Here is an 18,226-nt window from a genome sequence, read left to right on the forward strand (position 1 = left end):
GTTTGAATAAAAGATATGAGTTTGTCACGTCAGTCAAAGTATATCGATGTGTAAATCTTAAACCATTCCCCCGCTCCTCAAATGTAAAGGAAACTGGATTGTAGAGCTGGATTGATGAATTATTTCGTATGAACTGTTTTCAGAGTAACAGCCGTGTTAGTCTGTATTCGCAAAAAGAAAAGGAGGACTTGTGGCACCTTAGAGACTAACCAATTTATTAGAGCATAAGCTTTCGTGAGCTACAGCTCACTTCTTCAGATGCATATCGTGCTGCAGTTTCCACGATATGCATCTGAAGAAGTGAGCTGTAGCTCACGAAAGCTTATGCTCTAATAAATTGGTTAGTCTCTAAGGTGCCACAAGTCCTCCTTTTCTTTTTTCGTATGAACTGGGAGTCTCGGAAACAGCTTTCTCAAAACGCTCGGTTAGGGGGGAAAAACATACAATATGCTTACCAGACCGAATGAGGAAATTAGGTAACTAAAGTACAGAGCTTTTAACTCGATTTAAGACACTTATCTACGCACAAAGGAACCAACGTGGGAAAGTGTATCATAAATAAGAGTCCGATTTAAAACCACAAAAGCAAAGAAACACCGAGTTTAGGAGAAAACGTGCTGACACTCCAATCCCTTCTTCTCCCTCCACCCCCACCCCTAGTCAATAGACTACACTGAGGCTAGCATATTTTCTAACAGCCTCGGACCAATAACCCTGAGTTTAGAGAATGGATGTTTGTATTTCTATAGCTATCCGTCTTTACACGAACTCAGCAGAGTGAAAAATGTCAAGCAATTAGAAAAACACACGCAGGGCTAGAAGTCATCCTACAACAACCTGTGTTCCAGGCCCCACCGGATCTTGCAAAGATTCTTTGGGAGCGATTCACGGAGGTGATTCGGAGCCATTGTTGCCCTGGCAAGTAGGTAACATTCCGTGCTCACGGGCTATCTTTCGCGGGTGGAAATGCAGATTTGCAGTGACCCGCTTTAAAAACACACCGGTCTGCCGTGGTAGTGCGAACACCAGAGACAAACTTTTGTTTGGATCTCGAGTAAAACAAATAGCAAATAATCACTTAAGTCACAGGGCTGGGAATAAACCTGTCCAAATACTTTCAGCACGTTCGGCATCCCTAGGTCCTACCCTTTTAAAAAGAAATGTAACAACTATCAACTACCATTGATTTCGCCTTGAAGCCTGGCTGCCAAGCTGAGCACAGGGAGCGGGCACGTGGCTCTAACAACAGAGACAGGCATGGCCCTCCGCATAACGTGATCCCAGTATGTGCAAGTGGAGCAAGCTATTTCCTCGCTCGTCAGTTTCAGGGGCAGACGCCTGCTGCCCTGCAGCGCTGCTATTCTGTGCCCCCGATCGGTCACTGGGGAGCCGTCGGCGCTCTCCGGAGAGCAGCGGGCTTCCCGGGACACGCTCGCCCGGCAGGTGGTGAAAGTGCTGGGACTGCCGCCTGAGCCCTCATTCGCAAGAGCCTAGCGCCACCCAGCGGAAAGGACAAACCAGGAGAAAGGGGCGGGGGGCGGGGGGCTACTTCTGGGGAGCCGGGAGAAAGGACGGGGGCGTGGGCCCTTTGTCAGGGGAGATAGCCGAGTTAATGGAAGCGGCTGGGGGAGATTGGTGACAGCAGCAGCCACCCCAGGTATCAAACAACAGCTGGAGTCTGTCCCACCCATAGGTGCTGGAACTAGGGATGGTGCCTCCCCTCCCTCCCTTGCAGTGGTTTCCATCAGATACAGGGTTTGCTGTTTGGTTCAGTGGCCCTCAGCACCCCCACTATACAAACCCCCCTGGCCCTGCCCCTCCACATCTCTCTCCCTTCCAGAGCAGCAGTTCCTTCTGCCAAGGGCATGGTGTTCAGGGCTCCTTTTTCCTTCCTGGGGGTGGGAGGGAGAAAGAGATGGACTCGCCATGGGCCCGAAGCCTAATGAGCTTAGGAGAAGGGCGGGCGCTTTAAGTGCGCAGCCCGTGGCAGCGAAAGCCAAAGAGGAGGCCAAGTAAATCCTTCGGCGATTCTGCTGACTCTAGGTTTCCGAGAGGTCAGCGTACCCTTTTGACCACGCTCATGGAGCTGTTCTCGTTCCAGGTAGGCTCCCTCCCCTCCCGCTCTGGAGTGGGGTGGGAAAGGAGGAAACGTCTCCCTAAAACAGTGGATGGCGAATGGTTTAAACCCGTCAGAGACGTTTCGTGCCAGCGGAACCACCCCGCCGCAGGGAGAGGTGAGCTCCGGGGAGCCCTTCCAGCGCAGGCGCTCAGAGAAGGCCACCTGCGGTAGGAGAGCGCACAGGGGCGCCGGGAGGGTTTGTGCAGTGGGGGTGCTGAGAGCCACTGAACCAAACTGCAGACCCTGGATGTGACGGAAAGCACTGCAAGCCAGGGGGTGGGGCAGCGCCCCCGGCACCCCTAGTCCCAGCACCTATGGGAGGGCATCATTTCTTCTTCCCTTTGGTCCATCTATTTCCCTGGGAGACGCTCCAGCGGCGGAGCTGCAGGGCACAACGCACCTTCTGCCGACACACAGCCCATTAAATGATGTAAAACGGGGTTTCTTGTTTCCTGCCCTAGTCAGCGCCGGGGTCTCCCTGAATGTCCGAGGAGGTGCACCGGGGAGCGCAAAGCTCGCTCAGGAATTGGCAGCCTCGCTCGTAGGTGCTCCTTGGATTATTACTTTTTTCCAAACTATGTTCGTAAATCATTTAATAATCCGGCACTCAGTCACTCGGCCCTACCTTTGAGTGGATCGTTATATTTTATGGCCTTTACTACGAAATTAATGAAAACCTCTCACGAACTGGGGCATGAAACCTGCTCCTGATTAGCACGTTCCCCAGACGTCCAGCTGGCCTCTCCGCAAAGGATGGGAGACGCGTAATGTTCTTTTCCTCTGAGCTCATTCCATACACGCGGCCTGGGCAGAAACGAATCTTTGAATCTCCATCTTCCCAACGTAAACAGCGTAGGTCAGATTCATATTACACTGCGGGTTATGTCACATCAATCCACAGCACTTTTCCCCCTCCCAGTTAACATCGCAAGGCTAAGGCGAGCTGCTCTCTGCTTTCCACACCAAACCAGGCAACCTTTAAAAAAAAAAAAAACAGATCGAGTCTTTTCTCTCCACGGGATCCAACAATTTCTCCTTTCACAGCCCAAATTAGAGATCACAGCCTTGATCCTGCATCAGTGAAGATAAAGGGAGTTTTACCCGGACGTCACTGGCACCAGGATTATGCCCCGTGTCTTTAATATTTAGCTACAGACCCCACTCCCCATTGCAAAGTGAAACCCAAACTCGTACGTGTTTCTTTACAGAATTGACCCACTCTGGGCCAAAGTCTGACACCCACCTTCATGTTTAACAGCACCCTACTCTGTCAGTAGCCCCACAAGTCACTGGAGTAAGGTTCCACTTAATATAAATAAGAGTGTCGGAATCGAGCAGCCTTCAGTGAGAAGAGTATTTTTAAAACAACTAGACTAGAAGCAGATCTGACACTTCCCCTCACTCACCTACAGTTACAAAAGGCGTGGAAAATAATGAAGGTCGAAGCCCTGTATGAAAATCATTGACGATGTAGAAAAGCTATTTGAGCAGAAATCTCATTTGATTGGAATGTAAACCTGAGAGAGTTAAAAGCAAAACAAAAGAAGGTATTGCGTGTTTAGATCTGCGGGCAAATCTTGCTGGCCTTATTCATTGCTGTCACTGGCGAATGGGGAGCAGGATTCGGATTTTTATTTTAAATAGAAGTACTATGAAGCCAAAATAACTTCCATGATAAGGCTGTTGTTCAAATGTGCACTGGACAAACGCACTGGAGATTGAGATTGCCCTTTACTACCAAGAACCGCATTTCTCCCGTTCGGACAGATCTCGCTTCGCATCCTATGCTGGAAGATTCTGCCAAAGCAGAGTTTGTCACTTACCAGCGTGCTATATCGGAATCACAACAGATCCCTGCCTAAAAGGCTCACCCCTTTCTAAGCCAAGTGTGCTGCATGCTACTCCACTGTCCTAGCCTGAACTGTGACGGAAAACCAGACTAAACGTAGAATTTGTATTTTCTCTGCTTTTTAAAAATACATTATTAATTATTATTATTATTATTATTGTACTCAGCGCCTGTCACGTTTTATTTACCCGTACAAAGGATGCCCGGAGACAAAAGATTTTTTTTTATTTTTATTTTTTTTGCGTCAGAGATGTTATATATTTTTGGAAGGGTCGTGTTTCCTTTAAAGAGGTGACCTGTATCCTGTCCGCAGTAGGGGGGTTATTTTGATACTCCGGGAAGTTCATATAGAATTGTGCAGATCACAGGCTTGGGGGGGAAGGGGCGGGGCGGAATTCCTATACATTGTGCTCTGGTGGAGGAAAAGCAAGATCTCCCTAATACTACAGGCAAAAAGACATGTTCTAAATTACCGTAGGATGGCACTTACGAAGTAGACAAAGGACAATACAGAGTGAGTATTTTACACAGATTCCTGTCAGTGGGTGTGTGTAATATGCATGGAGTTCCTATGATAAATGCCTGGAGGTCAGATGACATGTTCATTAAATACACACATATTACCTTAGTGCGAGCTATTGAAACTAGAGGCTCATTCTGAGGCAGTAGATACTGCTGAGTCTCTGCCCACGTGCAGTGTGATCTACCACAATAACGAAGTGAAGGCTTCTGTAGGATTTCAGTGTTTAGCTCGCCAGCGGACAGCAAACGGGAAAAGTATAGGACCGTGGCGAAAGGCGCCTTCGCAACACAGCAGTTTGGATCAGCAAAACAATTAGCCCTAGCTGCCTCGCATACCTGAGCCGGGCTGCTGGACAGGAGGCTGCCTTGCAAAAGTCTGCGTCAGTCTTTCTGCAGCGAGCCTGTAGCCTGCCTGAGAGTCTGAGGGTGGTGTCCGGCAGCGGTCTCACATCTGGGAGAGCTAAAGGGGTCATCAGCCCACTGTCTCCCCCCTCCTTTTCTGTTGCTGCTTCACAGATTATCTACCAGCTAGAAAACGCGCATTGCTGCCTTCTAAGAGGAGACTTTCCAGGGACTTTAGCCGTGGCGTTCACTGGAGCCCTCCTTTCTCAAGCCGTGAAGAGGAAGAGAGGGGTATTTTAGGCTCACCCCGTTCAAACAATGCATGATATAGGCAGACTCCTGAACAGCGGCAACAAACCTTAGGTTATAGAATGGCTTTCCGGAAAGCTGAAAAACCCATCTCAGCGCGCTGAATAGACTGGTGCCTGGGAAACAGAAAGACTACAAGAGAAAATAGCAAAAGACTGCAAGATCCGAGCAACTAACTTTCACACTTTCCATTGCACTGGTGTTAGCTGGCCCTGTAGGACATTCCTGCGCGTTAGTTTGCACTTGAAGAATTCCAAGCACACAGGTCCTGCACTTCCCCCTCAAGCAAAAATCCCACGGAAATCAAGGGTAAACTGAAATCGATGGGAGTTTTGCTTGAGTGAGACATAATGATGGGGAACCCTGATACATTGTTTTCGGGTGTTTCTTTTCTCTTACTCCCCATTCCCCCTCTCCTCAACTGATTTCATGTTAAGAATACTTTGCTATTGTGCATATAGTTTTTGTGTCTCTCTACCTTTGTACATAACCAAGGGACTCCTTTTCTCTCCTCTTAATGTCTTCAACCCCACGGTATTCCATAACATCGCCACTGATGGGAGAAGTTTAAAACTTCTCAGGCCAAGGAAACTTTCCTGCAGCAGAGAATAACGTCAAAGGGCTCGGCCTCGATAACCCAAAAAGACATGGGAAAACATTCCGTCCTAAAATGGAAAATGTATTTACTCCTGTCTGCTGTTTATTTCTCTCCAAATCTTGCGTGATTCAGCACACTTTGGAAAACTGTAGCAATCGTGTCATTTAAAACATCCTATTCTTATTGCAATTTAGGGTTCTCAGCTGGATTCAAAACAATCTATTCAAGGTACACTGCCTTTAAAAGTTAGTTGCCTAAAGCGCTTTTTTTTTTTTTTTTTTTTACTGCAAGTAAGGTAGGCCTTTAAGTTTTGTAGAGTATTTCCTTGTCTATTCTTTAGACACAGGCTGATCCGACGAGAGCACCGATTGATTTATGGATACACAGTCCCTATCAGAAAAGCAGTTAGATGGTTAATCTGTTACAAAGATTGTCAAATGTCAGAATGTTCCCCCGTAGCCAAAAGAGGCATCAAATCATTTAAAAAGGACATAGGGGAGTATGCAGTTCTGAGGAAGATGGCTATAAAAAGCGTCCTCTCTGTGACATGTGCGTTTGCAAAAAGGAAAATCCATCCAAATAAACAGTCGGATTCCAGGCCTGGTGCCAAAGGTCCAATAGAAGCCAAGAGGTCTGAGGGCTCAGGACAAAGAAAGGGCAACAGAGTCTGGGATTGGTACTAAATCCTTCTCCTCCCCCCCCCCCATCCCAGCTCTTCCCCTCCTTCCTTGCTTTGAAGGGACTTGTCTTCTCTTTGGATTTTTCTTTAGGTTTTGCCGAGAGAGTCTATTGGATGATCGTTTTGGTTGATCAGCATTTTCAACTAGCGCAAAATGCAGTCATATCCCCAATGCTGAAATGTATCTGCCTATCTCAGCCTCCGCCTATCGAGATCTATGTAGATCTTGATAAATTCAGACACCCTGAAACTGACAGTGGAGGGAAAATCCTCCAGGGCTTAAGGAAACGTATACTTTTAGAATACTGAAGGGATTTGTTTAAGTTTCAGTCTCGGATTTAATTGAAAAAATGCTTCTCATATGCCGGACCTCAGAACAAGAAGAGAGGGAGGGGGAGAGAGCCTGCAGTTAAGAAGGGAAGTTTCTGAGATAGCAGTAAACATTTATCTTTCATATTTGTCTTCCATTTTCTTAACTGGTTTAGTCTAAGCTATTTCATTTATCCCAAGAAGCAGAGGGGCACGGACGTGAAACTGAAACCGCAATAATGAAGAGATTTCCTAGAATAAAAAGGATGATTATAGAACACCATCTGACCAACCCGTATCTGCCAAAAGTATAATGTCCATATACTCTGGCAAAGCAGAGCTCCAAAGCTGGGTTAAGCACAGAAATCGATACACCAACCAAAATAAACATCTTCACCAACCAGCATATGTACTTTTGTTTAATCGGGGGAACCTCAAGCTGATACTAACAGCAAAAAGTCATGGAAACGTTCAGTACCTTGTCTCGGACGCAGGATTTGTGTGGCTAAAAATAAAGAAGACAGTAAAACTCAGAAGCAGCGACCACCACCGGTGCCGCTAGTGCTCGACGATCATTTGAATTCATTGTAAATAGCACGCCTGGCTTCTTAATGATTTGTTTAAAGTAATCGTCTGCTAGGCAGAGTAAATTCCTGTCAGGTATGAGGAATCTGACGCAATTTGTTACCCTCTTTTCCCTATAAACGGGAGATTACGGCAGAATACTGATGTAAATAAGAGGTGCTTCTCTGCCCAATTGGGGCTATTTTGGTTTACTTGTGAACTTTCTTTCTCAGGTGCTTTGTAATAAAGAGATGATGCAATTGCATTTTTTTACACCCTGAGCAGAGATTTCTCCTGAAAGTTACTTTGAGAGAATTCCCCCTTCCGACGTAATATTGTTTAAACCTAATGATCTGGTTGGAGTTATTTCACATAAAGTTACCCTCCTTATATTTAATAGAGAGAACTTATAGGAGTGTATTGAAATGGGCGTGAAGATTTTACAGTGTTCTCTGGTGGTGGAACGATCTGGACATTTAAACAGATGTCACAGAGCTTAGGAGAAAAAGAATTGCTCTCACTGATCAGGCTCAGGGAAGGATTTTAAATGCAAAAAAAGAGGATTTTTTTATTCTCTGAGGAGGTAATTCCAACAAGCTCAGAAATTGCGCCTCCAAATACAGTATGGGAACAACTTATACCAAAGTCTTACGAAAGGTAAACAATTCATATTGACAAAGCGATTGAGGGGGCGGGGGTTCCTATTAAAATGTGTGGTAAATAGTGTGGAGCTTCGTAGTGGTTTCTTAGCTGATTCTCAGGTACAATCAAGCCATTTTCGGACACATTCCCATGTATGTAGCAGTGGTGAGCTGGAGGAAGCTGTCGACGCCTGTTCAGTTAATTTAGGTTTTCTTTGTCTAATTACTGTGGAGCTTAGGGAAAAGGAGCCGGGCTCAGGGCAGTAAACTGACACTTGGGCTCTGTGTGTGGTATCCAGGCAGAGTTTGATGGAAAAAGCCTGCTTCCACTCAACTGCAGGTCACTGTCTGAGACCAGCCCCAACCCCAACCCCAACCCCCTCCTTGCGTATACCCACTGCAAGGAGCTGCACTGGAGACAGACAGATACACAGTGCTTCAGGCATATTGATATGGCGTCCTGCTCGGCCGCAAACCTTTCCTTTCTCTTTGCTCCAGCATCCCTTTCTCTTCCACTTCCCGTGCTGCTTCCATCCATCCTCCCCCCTCCCCACGGTTTTAGAGATCTTCCACCACCCCCAGCCTTTGTCTCTCTCTCTCTCTCCTCCCTTCTCCCCTTAGTTCCTGGATCAGACCCTGTTTCCAAGCACGTGTAACCCTATAACGGAACGGGGGGTTTCACTGGAAATGATTTCACCGGGGGCACATCGTTTTTGGCAATGTCTCGTGAGCTGTTTCTCGATATAAAACCCTGGCAGGCTGTCAGCGGCAATATTGCTGTCTCGGGTTCCATGCAGAAACCCAATCACTCACACTCACTCACTCACACACTCACACTCACTCACACACACACACTGTGAGATCGGAATCGTTCCGCTCCTTGCTCAACATTCGTTTTGTTGCCTGGTGCGGGAAGTCAACCTGGGGCGGGTGCCGTGGCAAAGTCCACGCACAGGTACGTTCAGATTCTCTCTCGGTTTCTAATGCTCCCCCCACCCCCTCAGCTCCCCTGCGGTCTCCACGCTCTCCCCTGAGCTGCTGCTCTGTGGGGAACTCCCTCCATCCCAAGGGGCGGGGGGGGGGGCATTCCTTCAAGCGACAAGAGAGCATGCAATTGCCATGCCAGGAAAGCGAGAGCTCGGCACGTTACCTTTGGAGTCTGGCACACTGGCGTGTGGCTGTGGGGATTGAAATGTCTAAGTGAGGTTGATGAATGGTGTAATTGCGTGTGTTAGGGAGGGCAGCGAGACCGATCTGGTGCGGCAGCGCCTCCTGCCCAGATGACGAGTGGACAGGGGCCAGCTGGAAAGGGGGTGGTCTCTCTCTCTCTCGCTCGCTCGCTCGCTGCTGCTGGGCTGAGCTCTCGGAGGGATTCAGGGGGGTCTGAAGAACAAGAGCAAGATTTAAGGAACTGATAGGTGGCCGGGTGTTGTCTGGCTGCTCAGCCTCGACGCCAGACTCGAGGGGCTCTCGTGCTTCCTCCTCTCAAAGGCTCGGGCAGCGAGGGATGGCCGCCAGGTGGGGGGGCCACGCTGGAATGTCAGAAGCCCTGAGCCGAGCCCTCCCCAAGGCAGTGCAGTGAGGGGGCAGGGGGCGAGCCGGAGCGCAGCCTAATCCGCCCTGCCAAGTGCCTCGCTCGCCGCGGCGCAAAGGAGGGGAGCCATTGCGCAAGGGGCCTGGCGGGCGCTGCTGGGGGAGTGATGCACAGGGCGCTGCCTGCAGTCCGCCGCCGCCGCCTCCAGCAGCAGCACTAGGAGGTGCCCCCGGGAGCAGCAGCTCGCCCCCTCCCCGCAAGCCCACCCGGGCACCCGCCCGCCGCACCCCGCTCCAGCCTCACCCCACCCCTCCATTCCCTCCCTCCGCCAGATGACCACCGAGAGCGGCCAGCAGCAGCTGGAGCCCCCGGCCCCTCTCCGCTCCTGCAGCCCGGCTCCCGGAGCTCTCCAGTCCGCCTTGATGAGCCAGCCGCCCCCCTCCGCCCTGGAGACCTCCTCCTCCTCCTCCTCCTCCTCCTCCAGCAAGAACAAGAAGGCGAGCTCGGGGCTGCGGCGGCCCGAGAAGCCCCCTTACTCCTACATCGCCCTCATCGTGATGGCCATCCAGAGCTCGCCCACCAAGCGGCTGACCCTGAGCGAGATCTACCAGTTCCTGCAGAGCCGCTTCCCCTTCTTCCGCGGCTCCTACCAGGGCTGGAAGAACTCGGTGCGCCACAACCTCTCGCTCAACGAGTGCTTCATCAAGCTGCCCAAGGGGCTGGGCCGCCCCGGCAAAGGCCACTACTGGACCATCGACCCGGCCAGCGAGTTCATGTTCGAGGAAGGCTCCTTCCGCCGCCGGCCCCGGGGCTTCCGCAGAAAGTGCCAGGCGCTCAAGCCCATGTACCGCATGATGAACAGCATCGGCTTCAGCGCCTCCATCCTGCCCCAGGGCTTTGACTTCCAGGCGCCCTCCGCCTCCCTGGCCTGCCACGCCAACGGCTACAACCTAGACATGATGACTAACTCCATGGCCGGCGGCTACGACGCGCTGAGCGGGGGGCATCACGCCCCTCACATGTCCCCCAACCCGGGCTCTACCTACATGGCCAGCTGCCCGGTGACTTCCAACGGGGACTACGGCCCCGACAGCAGCAGCAGCCCCGTGCCATCTTCACCCGCCCTGGCTAGTGCAATTGAATGCCATTCCCCCTACACGAGCCCGTCAGCTCACTGGACAGCATCGGGGGCATCTCCGTATATAAAGCAGCAGGCCCTTCCACCCAGTAACCCAGCCTCCACGGGCATCCACTCCAGCATGCCCAGCTACTCTTTGGAGCAAAGCTATCTGCACCAAAACGCCAGGGAAGACCTGTCAGGTAATACCCCTTCCACTTTCATTCCTTTACGGCTGGGGCTGGGCTCTTGCTAGGATTAGAGGAGGCTCTCCAATCGCTGCCTAGTTTGGGCAATCTGGTGGTTGACTCTGGTTTACTGAAGCTGTCAGATAAGAGCCCAGGAACAAGGGCGAGGCGGGGGCTGCGTTGTGTTTTCTCTGAAAACAGAGCTTGACAAGAGAAAACAAAACCTGGTCCGAGAAGGACAAATAGAGCTATTGTTCGTGAACACATTTGCTCTGTTTCTGGCTAAGTATGGGGAGAAAATTGCCATCCACTACTGCCTTGCTGTGGGTTTGGATCTCAATATGAACATGTCCGTTAGTGTTGTTATTTCTAGTTTAGAGGTTAAAACCCAGATCCTTATCTTTATGGTATTGTCAGTTTCAACCCATCTGGTATGTTTGTTTGATTTCTTAGACAGAAATACTAGGAAAACCATAAAGAATTACAAATCCGACATTAAATACAAAAACCCAAGGAGATTTATAGCAAGAGTGACAGAAAAAGGTGTTTAATATTACCTCCAAAGTCTTGCAGGCTGCGGCGGAGGGGGGGGGGGGACGGAAAACCCGATAATCTTTAAAAATGCAGAAGAGATTAAAGCCGATCTAATCTATTTCTACAACCGGAGGGGGAAATGTGCCTGGATTTCTCCCCTCCCTGCCTGCTCTAGTGATTATAGAAAATGTAGTCTTAGAAAAACTGCAAAGGGGACATTAGCGGAGAAAACAAGGCACAACAATGGGTAAAAGATGTTAAGTTGTTAGGGGGGAATTTTCCAAATAGCCTTTTTAAATGTGGGTCTTGGAGGTTAACCAAACAAAGACAGTCTGGGCTGGACCACACCGAAGAGGATTTTAGCCTGACTTAACCCATATGAGAGCAGGGTCTTGTTCAATTTTATGGGAATTTCAACAAGTAACAAATACAGAAGACCCTCTTCATTGGGTTCCCCCTCCTACCCCCCGCTACTTGAAGGGCTGTCAATCATTCCTCTGTTCATCTCAAAGAATTGCACTGTACCTTTCGATCTAAAATACCCAGCCTTCACTTTGGAAAGCAATGTTTAACCTTTGTTGGCTGCTTCGCTCGCAGAGAAGTAACTTCTTAACAGTGCAAACGGTTCTGGATGTCCTTTAGGAAAGGAAGGTTTAAAGTTTGCATTGGCTAAATTTGTCTCAGCAGTGAAGCTGACCAAACAGAACCGCAGCGTTAAAACCTTGAAAATAATCTCAGAGGCTGATCTGTAAAGCAGCAGCAGCTACAGGAATTCAGTGCTTTACGGCAGCTCCTGGGAAATGGACCTTGGTCCAGAAAACAGTAAGCGAACCCTACCTCCACAAAGAGTTTCCATCTGCCCAGGCGGAATCTGCACTTTCGAAATGCCAGATTAGAGCCTCCTTTAATTGTAAATCCCGTTCTACAGATTAGATTAATTCTTCACTTTGGTTTTATGATCAGAACAATAATCTTCCTTATCCTTTTTCTGAACAGACACGCGCGTTCGCAATTGCATATTCTCGCCAACCCCTCGAGGAACACTTTCATAACCTTTGGACAGCTTTTAGAAATACTTTGAGGTTTACAAATAAAAAATGTATCCCAAAAATGCAGTAAGCAACTTCAGTGGGCATGGAATCAACAGGATCTTAGAAGTGACCTTTGTTATCAGAGTGCAACATTTTAATTTTGAAAGGGACGTGGAAACAATCCAAGTACAGGTTGTTTTTTTTGTTTGTTTTGTTTTCAAGGGATTTTGTTCTACCGTTAAAACTCAAATATTTCCAATAATGTGATTATTTAAATCCAGTTTCATCCTTTTAAAACGTAAGAGAAGTACAGATCCCATAGCTAGCTCGCTGCTATAAATATAGATCCAGCCAGCCAGCTAGCTAGCTAGCTAGCTAAGATCATTTGTGCCAAAGGGACAAATTAATATTTATTTCAGATGTGCTCGATCAGAGGGCAAATCGTGCAGTCAGTTTTTGAACGGAATTTCCAATTGATTTCAATAAATGTGTTCTGTTTAAAACTAATGCCATGATTTGGGCCCAGGCCTTTAGTGAAAGCAGCTCAGATCATCATACCCTAGGTAGCTAAAAAGGTTTTGTTTGTGAATATATACACTTATGTATATGCGGCACTATATGGTAAAAATTAGTTCCTGGGTTTGTAAGAATTCTTAATAGTAAATGAATAAGAACAATTATTTCTCATTAATCTACAACGTACAAGCAATAACAAGTGCACATAATGTTTCTGTAGCTGCTTTTTTATTAGTTTAATGCGACGCAGATTTGGTTCCAAAATGTGTTTTTATCGGTCAATAAACCTATATCAAATCACTAGCCTTTTAAGTTAGTGATGGTGTAGAGTTTAAGCCTTGGACTTGCATCTGACCCAAGAATAAGAAAAGAAAAGATTGGAAACAGAGACTTGTTCTCCTGGAGGCTTGAGGGAGACATTTTTTCGCACACTATTAAACCATGCTCACTGATTGAATCAGGGTTGTAATAAAAAGTGCAATGGTTTATTGTGAGCATACCAGCAGGGTTATTAGAAAGACCAAGGAAATCCAGCGAAATAATCACCTTTCCACAGTGAGCACTGTGGGGTGAGGAAAGGGACAATGACAGCAGCTCAGGAAGAGATAGGCATGCTGCAATGAATACTGTATGTGCCTCACTGTACAAGAGGGCTGCCTAGCCTCCGGGCACAGAAGCTGGAGACCTATTTGCCTTGGAATCTACAAAGTTTTATCCAGATTACAAATGCAGACGCTGATGTTCTGTGCTGTCGGAGATTTGCTCCAGTCTCTGCGGGACTCTGATAAGCTACTGAAGAACCTCGAATAAGCTTCTTTTCCAATAAGATTTGAAAAGGTCCAATAGGCCAGAGGAAAAATCTGAACCCACTGAACATCCCCTTTCAGATATGAACAGATTGCTCTGGGAAGGGTGGGGGGGGGGGGGGGGAAACACACCTGGGTTAGATCCTGCAGTCCTTTCTCAAGCAAAGCTCCCACCGGGAGAATAAAGTCTGAATAAAGGACCTCAGGATCAGCCCCACAGTTGTATAGAATTGCTCCCAAAAGAATACAGCACATCCGGAACCGGGCACACTGGCGTGTGGCTGTGGGGTTTGAAATATCTGAGTGAGGCTGATACCTGATTTATATACTCGTGATACTGTATGGGGGAGGTATTGTACTTTTTGGTTTAAGTGTAGGGCATCATTCCTCTGTATCTTAAGTATATGAATACACATGTCTAACTATAGCCAGATACAGTACACACACACACTCACATTCTATAATTAATCAAATTAATTCTCATTGATCCTCTGCCCACTGAAGTCAATAACAAACCTCCCATTCATTTTGATAGGGCAGGATCAGGATCATTATCTGCACTGAATTCAGAAAAAAAAAAGTGCAGGTGTGTTCGCATAGTTGCCCGCACACATACACACACACACACACACACACACGAGGGGGTACAGAGATGTGTGTGTGCACAACTCCAGCAAACATACCTGCACACACATACACACACAAACACCGTATACACATAACATGTATATGAGGTTGTGCGTGTTGTGGGTATATGGGTATAGATTGTATGTATCTATATAATCCATATTATCTATATAATCTAGATCTCTACACCCACACTGACAAGCATATTCTTTGTGTTTATAATATTACACACATACACACACACAAATACACACAAACTATTTAAGTATGTATGTGTGCACAATAATTTTACACTTTTCTTTTTTCTTTTTTGAGAAATGGGACAAGACTACTTATCTTGTAAATTTCAATAGCCTTCAGACTGTCTTTTGAAAGTGTCTTCAAGGAAATTAACATTTCGTGGAGGCCTTCTTAAATGCTCCAGAAGGCTACATCACATCTGTAACGTTTAATTTCCCCACATATCTGAATTTATATTCGCCATAACTACGATGTATGTCAGACAGAGAACCACTCTTTCAGACAGAGTCGAGCTAATTTCTGAGAAGCTCTTGTTATTTTCTTCTCTTGCAGTGGGATTGCCTCGCTACCAGCATCACTCTTCCCCAGTGTGTGACAGGAAAGATTTTGTTCTCAATTTTAATGGCATTTCTTCTTTTCACCCTTCTGCTAGTGGATCTTACTATCATCACCATCACCATCAAAGCGTCTGTCAAGATATCAAACCCTGTGTGATGTGAACTTAGCACTATCAAATAAAGACAGTCAGGTGGCTGTTTAACAGATTTGAGGTATAGACGGACTCACGCAGATAAAATGTAATGTGCACTCCTGATAGCATTGAATAGTACACAAGTCACTTAGCAAAATTACATAAGGCAGCACTGTTTACCATTTTGTCCCCTGCCACACCTTGAAAGACAGAAAAAGTTGATGTAATGCTCCAAAGCTTTTTTGAAAGATTTTCTTTTGTGGGTGTGTATGTGCTTGGAAGGGCGGGGGAAGGGTATCTTTTATAGGAAGTCTATCCAAGTTAATAATAAAATGCATTTCTGTGATCTCCATTGTCCTAAAAATTAGGGTCTGCAAAAGTGCTCAGTTCTATCTTTTTTTTTTTTTTTTTTTTAGTAGAAACAAGTTTCCTTTGACTGGGAAAAATCTGCCTCAACCCAACACCAGCGACAAATTCCCTTTCTAAGTGGTTCGAGCGTTAATTAAAGTTTACTTTTTTTCGAAACACTTTCTATGGACGCCAGCACCAATCAATATTATTAAAAGTATATTGTTTAGACGTTTCGTGTATAGAGTTTAAGAAAGTTCATTTTTTCCAGTATTGCAACAATACAATGTTTTGTTTTTATTTTTACAAAGTTGTTTTCTACCACAGTATTTTTAAAAAGAAATATTTTAAATACATCTTGTGTATACTCGCACACTTAACTGCTTTAAAAGGAGAATATATTTGCACTTATGTATACTTTTTACAGTTTGCCAAAAATATTTTGATGTACAAATTCTTTTTCAATAAAATGTGTATAAACGAACATGCACTGGCCAGGCATTTAGTTTCACTCTAACCCTTCTTGTAATTGTCCCTTTCAACCCAAGTGTAGTAAGTATAATAAGACACCCTAGACCCTGCAGGTACTATTGAAGGGAGGGTGAGAGTAATTGACCTGCAGAGGGATCTGTGTCCTGAGCTAGCCTTAGGTTTGGAGTGTCTGTCTATCTGTCTCTCTCGTTTTCCCCGGCTACTTATGGAGGATTTGCAATAGTATGGGGGAAAGCGTTAACATAAAAACAAATAATCAAAATGTTAGAAATCCAAACCGTCTTTATATCTAACGCCTCCATTGCACTGAACAATGTTTAGAGCATCCAATTGACCATGATTGTGATTTCTTCTTCAGAATTGTTCCTGTTTTTGCTCTTTCCCTGTATTAATGCTTTGGGTCGGAGTTGGCCCAAATTCTGCTGTCCTTGTCCTTATCGAAACAATGAACTCAACAGGAGTTTGGGGTGCGCTAGGAATGCAGGATAAAGCTATAGATAAATAGTGCCTTGTCACTTCTGATTGTGGGGCAGGCTTTTTGTAACTCAGAAAAGCATCCTACTGTTCGTTAAGTAAAATCGTGGCTTCTTAATTACTCGTTCAGGTAGTCATGTAGCAGTTTTGATGTCAAGATACTGAAAACACATGTCTGAGTGTCAGTGGGGCAGCCGCAAGGAACCCCAGGGATAGATCTAAAATTACATGGAGCTGAACATTTACTCAATCTCAGTTCATAAAGTCAGTTCATCCCTTAAATCATTGGAGTTCAGGAGCGATACACCTTTCTGCTTAAAGGAGTAAAGCAGTGAAGTCACGTTTATAAACTACAACCCTTTGATCACACTGTGGGACCCCTGTATGGAGCCTTAAAAGAGACTTCCACACAGGGGGATCAGATGCACTAATGTCTCTTGAAGCCACTTCTCCTTACTGTATTGGCTGGATTTCTTAAGGGACCACCTCAAGCTTGTCAAGTTTTCATGTGCATCCGTCAATGAAAGCAAAATGAATCTGTACGTGCAAGGATGGTTGCCTCAGAAATTCACTCCCGCCCCCCAGGATGTTATTCCGTAGCCCATGTGGCGAATTAAATATGAAGGATGTTGTTGGTCTGCTTCCTCGGTAGGTTAGATAGAATCGAGCTGATGTATGTCTTCCCTCACATCACACTTTCTTACGGGAAAGAAACTGTGGCACCGGCTTGGCCAATTCAGTGCTAAAAGATCTGTTCTCCCTTAGACCGCAAGTTTGCCCCCTGATCGCATGCAATCATATCCTCAGGCATCATACAATTCAGTGCAGCTCCAGTCCATATTAAAAGGAAGGAAACAAACTCCTGTTTAAACTGCAGCATCCATGCCCCCTGGCGCCTTTAAACTCCTAAGTAGGGAGTGAATTTGATCAGAATGATTTTTTTTTTAAATCTCCATTTTTATATTTATACTCAAACATGCCCTTTTCCCCCCTGAGCTTCTCAGGGGCCTGCAATAAATTATAAAGTCAGCTTCAGAGTTTGCTCCGACCACAGTGCTGTGTTTACATTCTTTCCGAGGCAAGCCTGCCTGGTCGTGATTTATATCCTAAACACTTGAACGTAACTTGTTTATACAGAGAATGACAGGACCTCAAAGACAAAAAAACTGAATTTGCCTAACAGATTGAATAGACCATGGTTCTAGTGCCCCCTACTGGACCCACCGTGTCATTGACCATGAAGACCGAAATACCAACGGCATTTGTGGTGCTTCAAATGTTCCTATTCGATATATTTTTGTTCTTTCTATTTCTGGAAGTGATTCCATTCCGGCAATATTCTCTCTCTCTCTCTCACACACACACACCTTCATAACAAGAATGCCATACTAGGAAATATTGCAGTTTTGAGCTTGCCTTTGCTTCTGTATTTCTGGACAGTAAATGTACGTTTTCTTTTCCACGTTTTTTAGACGGACAGAGAATGCTTCAGAAACAGAGCGATTTAACTATCAACAGGAGCCGGGGAATGGCAGTGAAATGGATTCCTAATCTTCACCCAATAATTCTTTCCAATTTAAGTGACTTGCAAAGCGGCGGGGGGAGGGGAGGGATACAATGAAATAAAACCACATTAGCCCCATTTTAATGTTAGCGTTTGCTACTGTCGGCACTCCGAGCTGCTCTAGCCTGCAAGACTCCAGGAACCTCCAGGGCTAGTGACGCCACAAGGGTTAAAAGCCGGAAAGCTCTGCCCCTGCAGAAGGGACTTTTAATCAAACAGTTGAAAGCGCCCTAAGGTTCGGTTTGCTTTGCTTTGGGTATCGTCAGTGGTTACCGAGCAGTCTGGAGAAAGGAGGCCTTCGTTAAAGATCCAACTTCTCCAGCGTTTTAATTCACGGGTTAACTTTCACAG

General features: G+C 46.4%; 1 protein-coding gene across 4 annotated transcripts; it reads left to right on the forward strand.

Moving 5' to 3' along the window:
• The first annotated feature begins 8,718 nt into the window (after window positions 1–8,718).
• On the forward strand, window positions 8,719–17,801 carry FOXF2 (forkhead box F2). Of its 4 annotated transcripts, none has more exons than XM_073332188.1 (3): window positions 8,719–8,887; window positions 9,799–10,786; window positions 14,859–15,711. In XM_073332188.1, the coding sequence occupies exons 2-3, from the start codon at window positions 9,799–9,801 to the stop codon at window positions 15,023–15,025; spliced, it is 1,155 nt and encodes a 384-aa protein (XP_073188289.1). In that variant the 5' UTR covers window positions 8,719–8,887; the 3' UTR covers window positions 15,026–15,711. The 4 variants fall into 4 exon arrangements, 2 of the variants coding, with proteins under 2 accessions (XP_073188289.1, XP_073188290.1); XR_012157346.1 differs by lacking the exon at window positions 8,719–8,887 and adding an exon at window positions 17,784–17,801 and having other exon boundaries at window positions 9,068–10,786; window positions 14,859–15,076; XR_012157345.1 differs by lacking the exon at window positions 8,719–8,887 and having other exon boundaries at window positions 9,068–10,786; window positions 14,859–15,076; window positions 15,414–15,711.
• The last annotated feature ends 425 nt before the right edge of the window (window positions 17,802–18,226 follow it).

Source organism: Lepidochelys kempii, chromosome 2 (genome assembly GCF_965140265.1).
Source record: "Lepidochelys kempii isolate rLepKem1 chromosome 2, rLepKem1.hap2, whole genome shotgun sequence".
Taxonomy (NCBI): Eukaryota; Metazoa; Chordata; order Testudines; family Cheloniidae; genus Lepidochelys; species Lepidochelys kempii.

What these genes read in the sequence shown, in the direction of transcription:
- FOXF2 (XM_073332188.1), top strand. Translation starts at nt 9,799, where the DNA reads ATGACCACCGAGAGCGGCCAGCAGCAGCTGGAGCCCCCGGCCCCTCTC. An exon ending in CGCCAGGGAAGACCTGTCAG is followed by an intron (nt 10,787 to 14,858) that starts GTAATACCCCTT and finishes CTTCTCTTGCAG; the next exon opens with TGGGATTGCCTCGCTACCAG.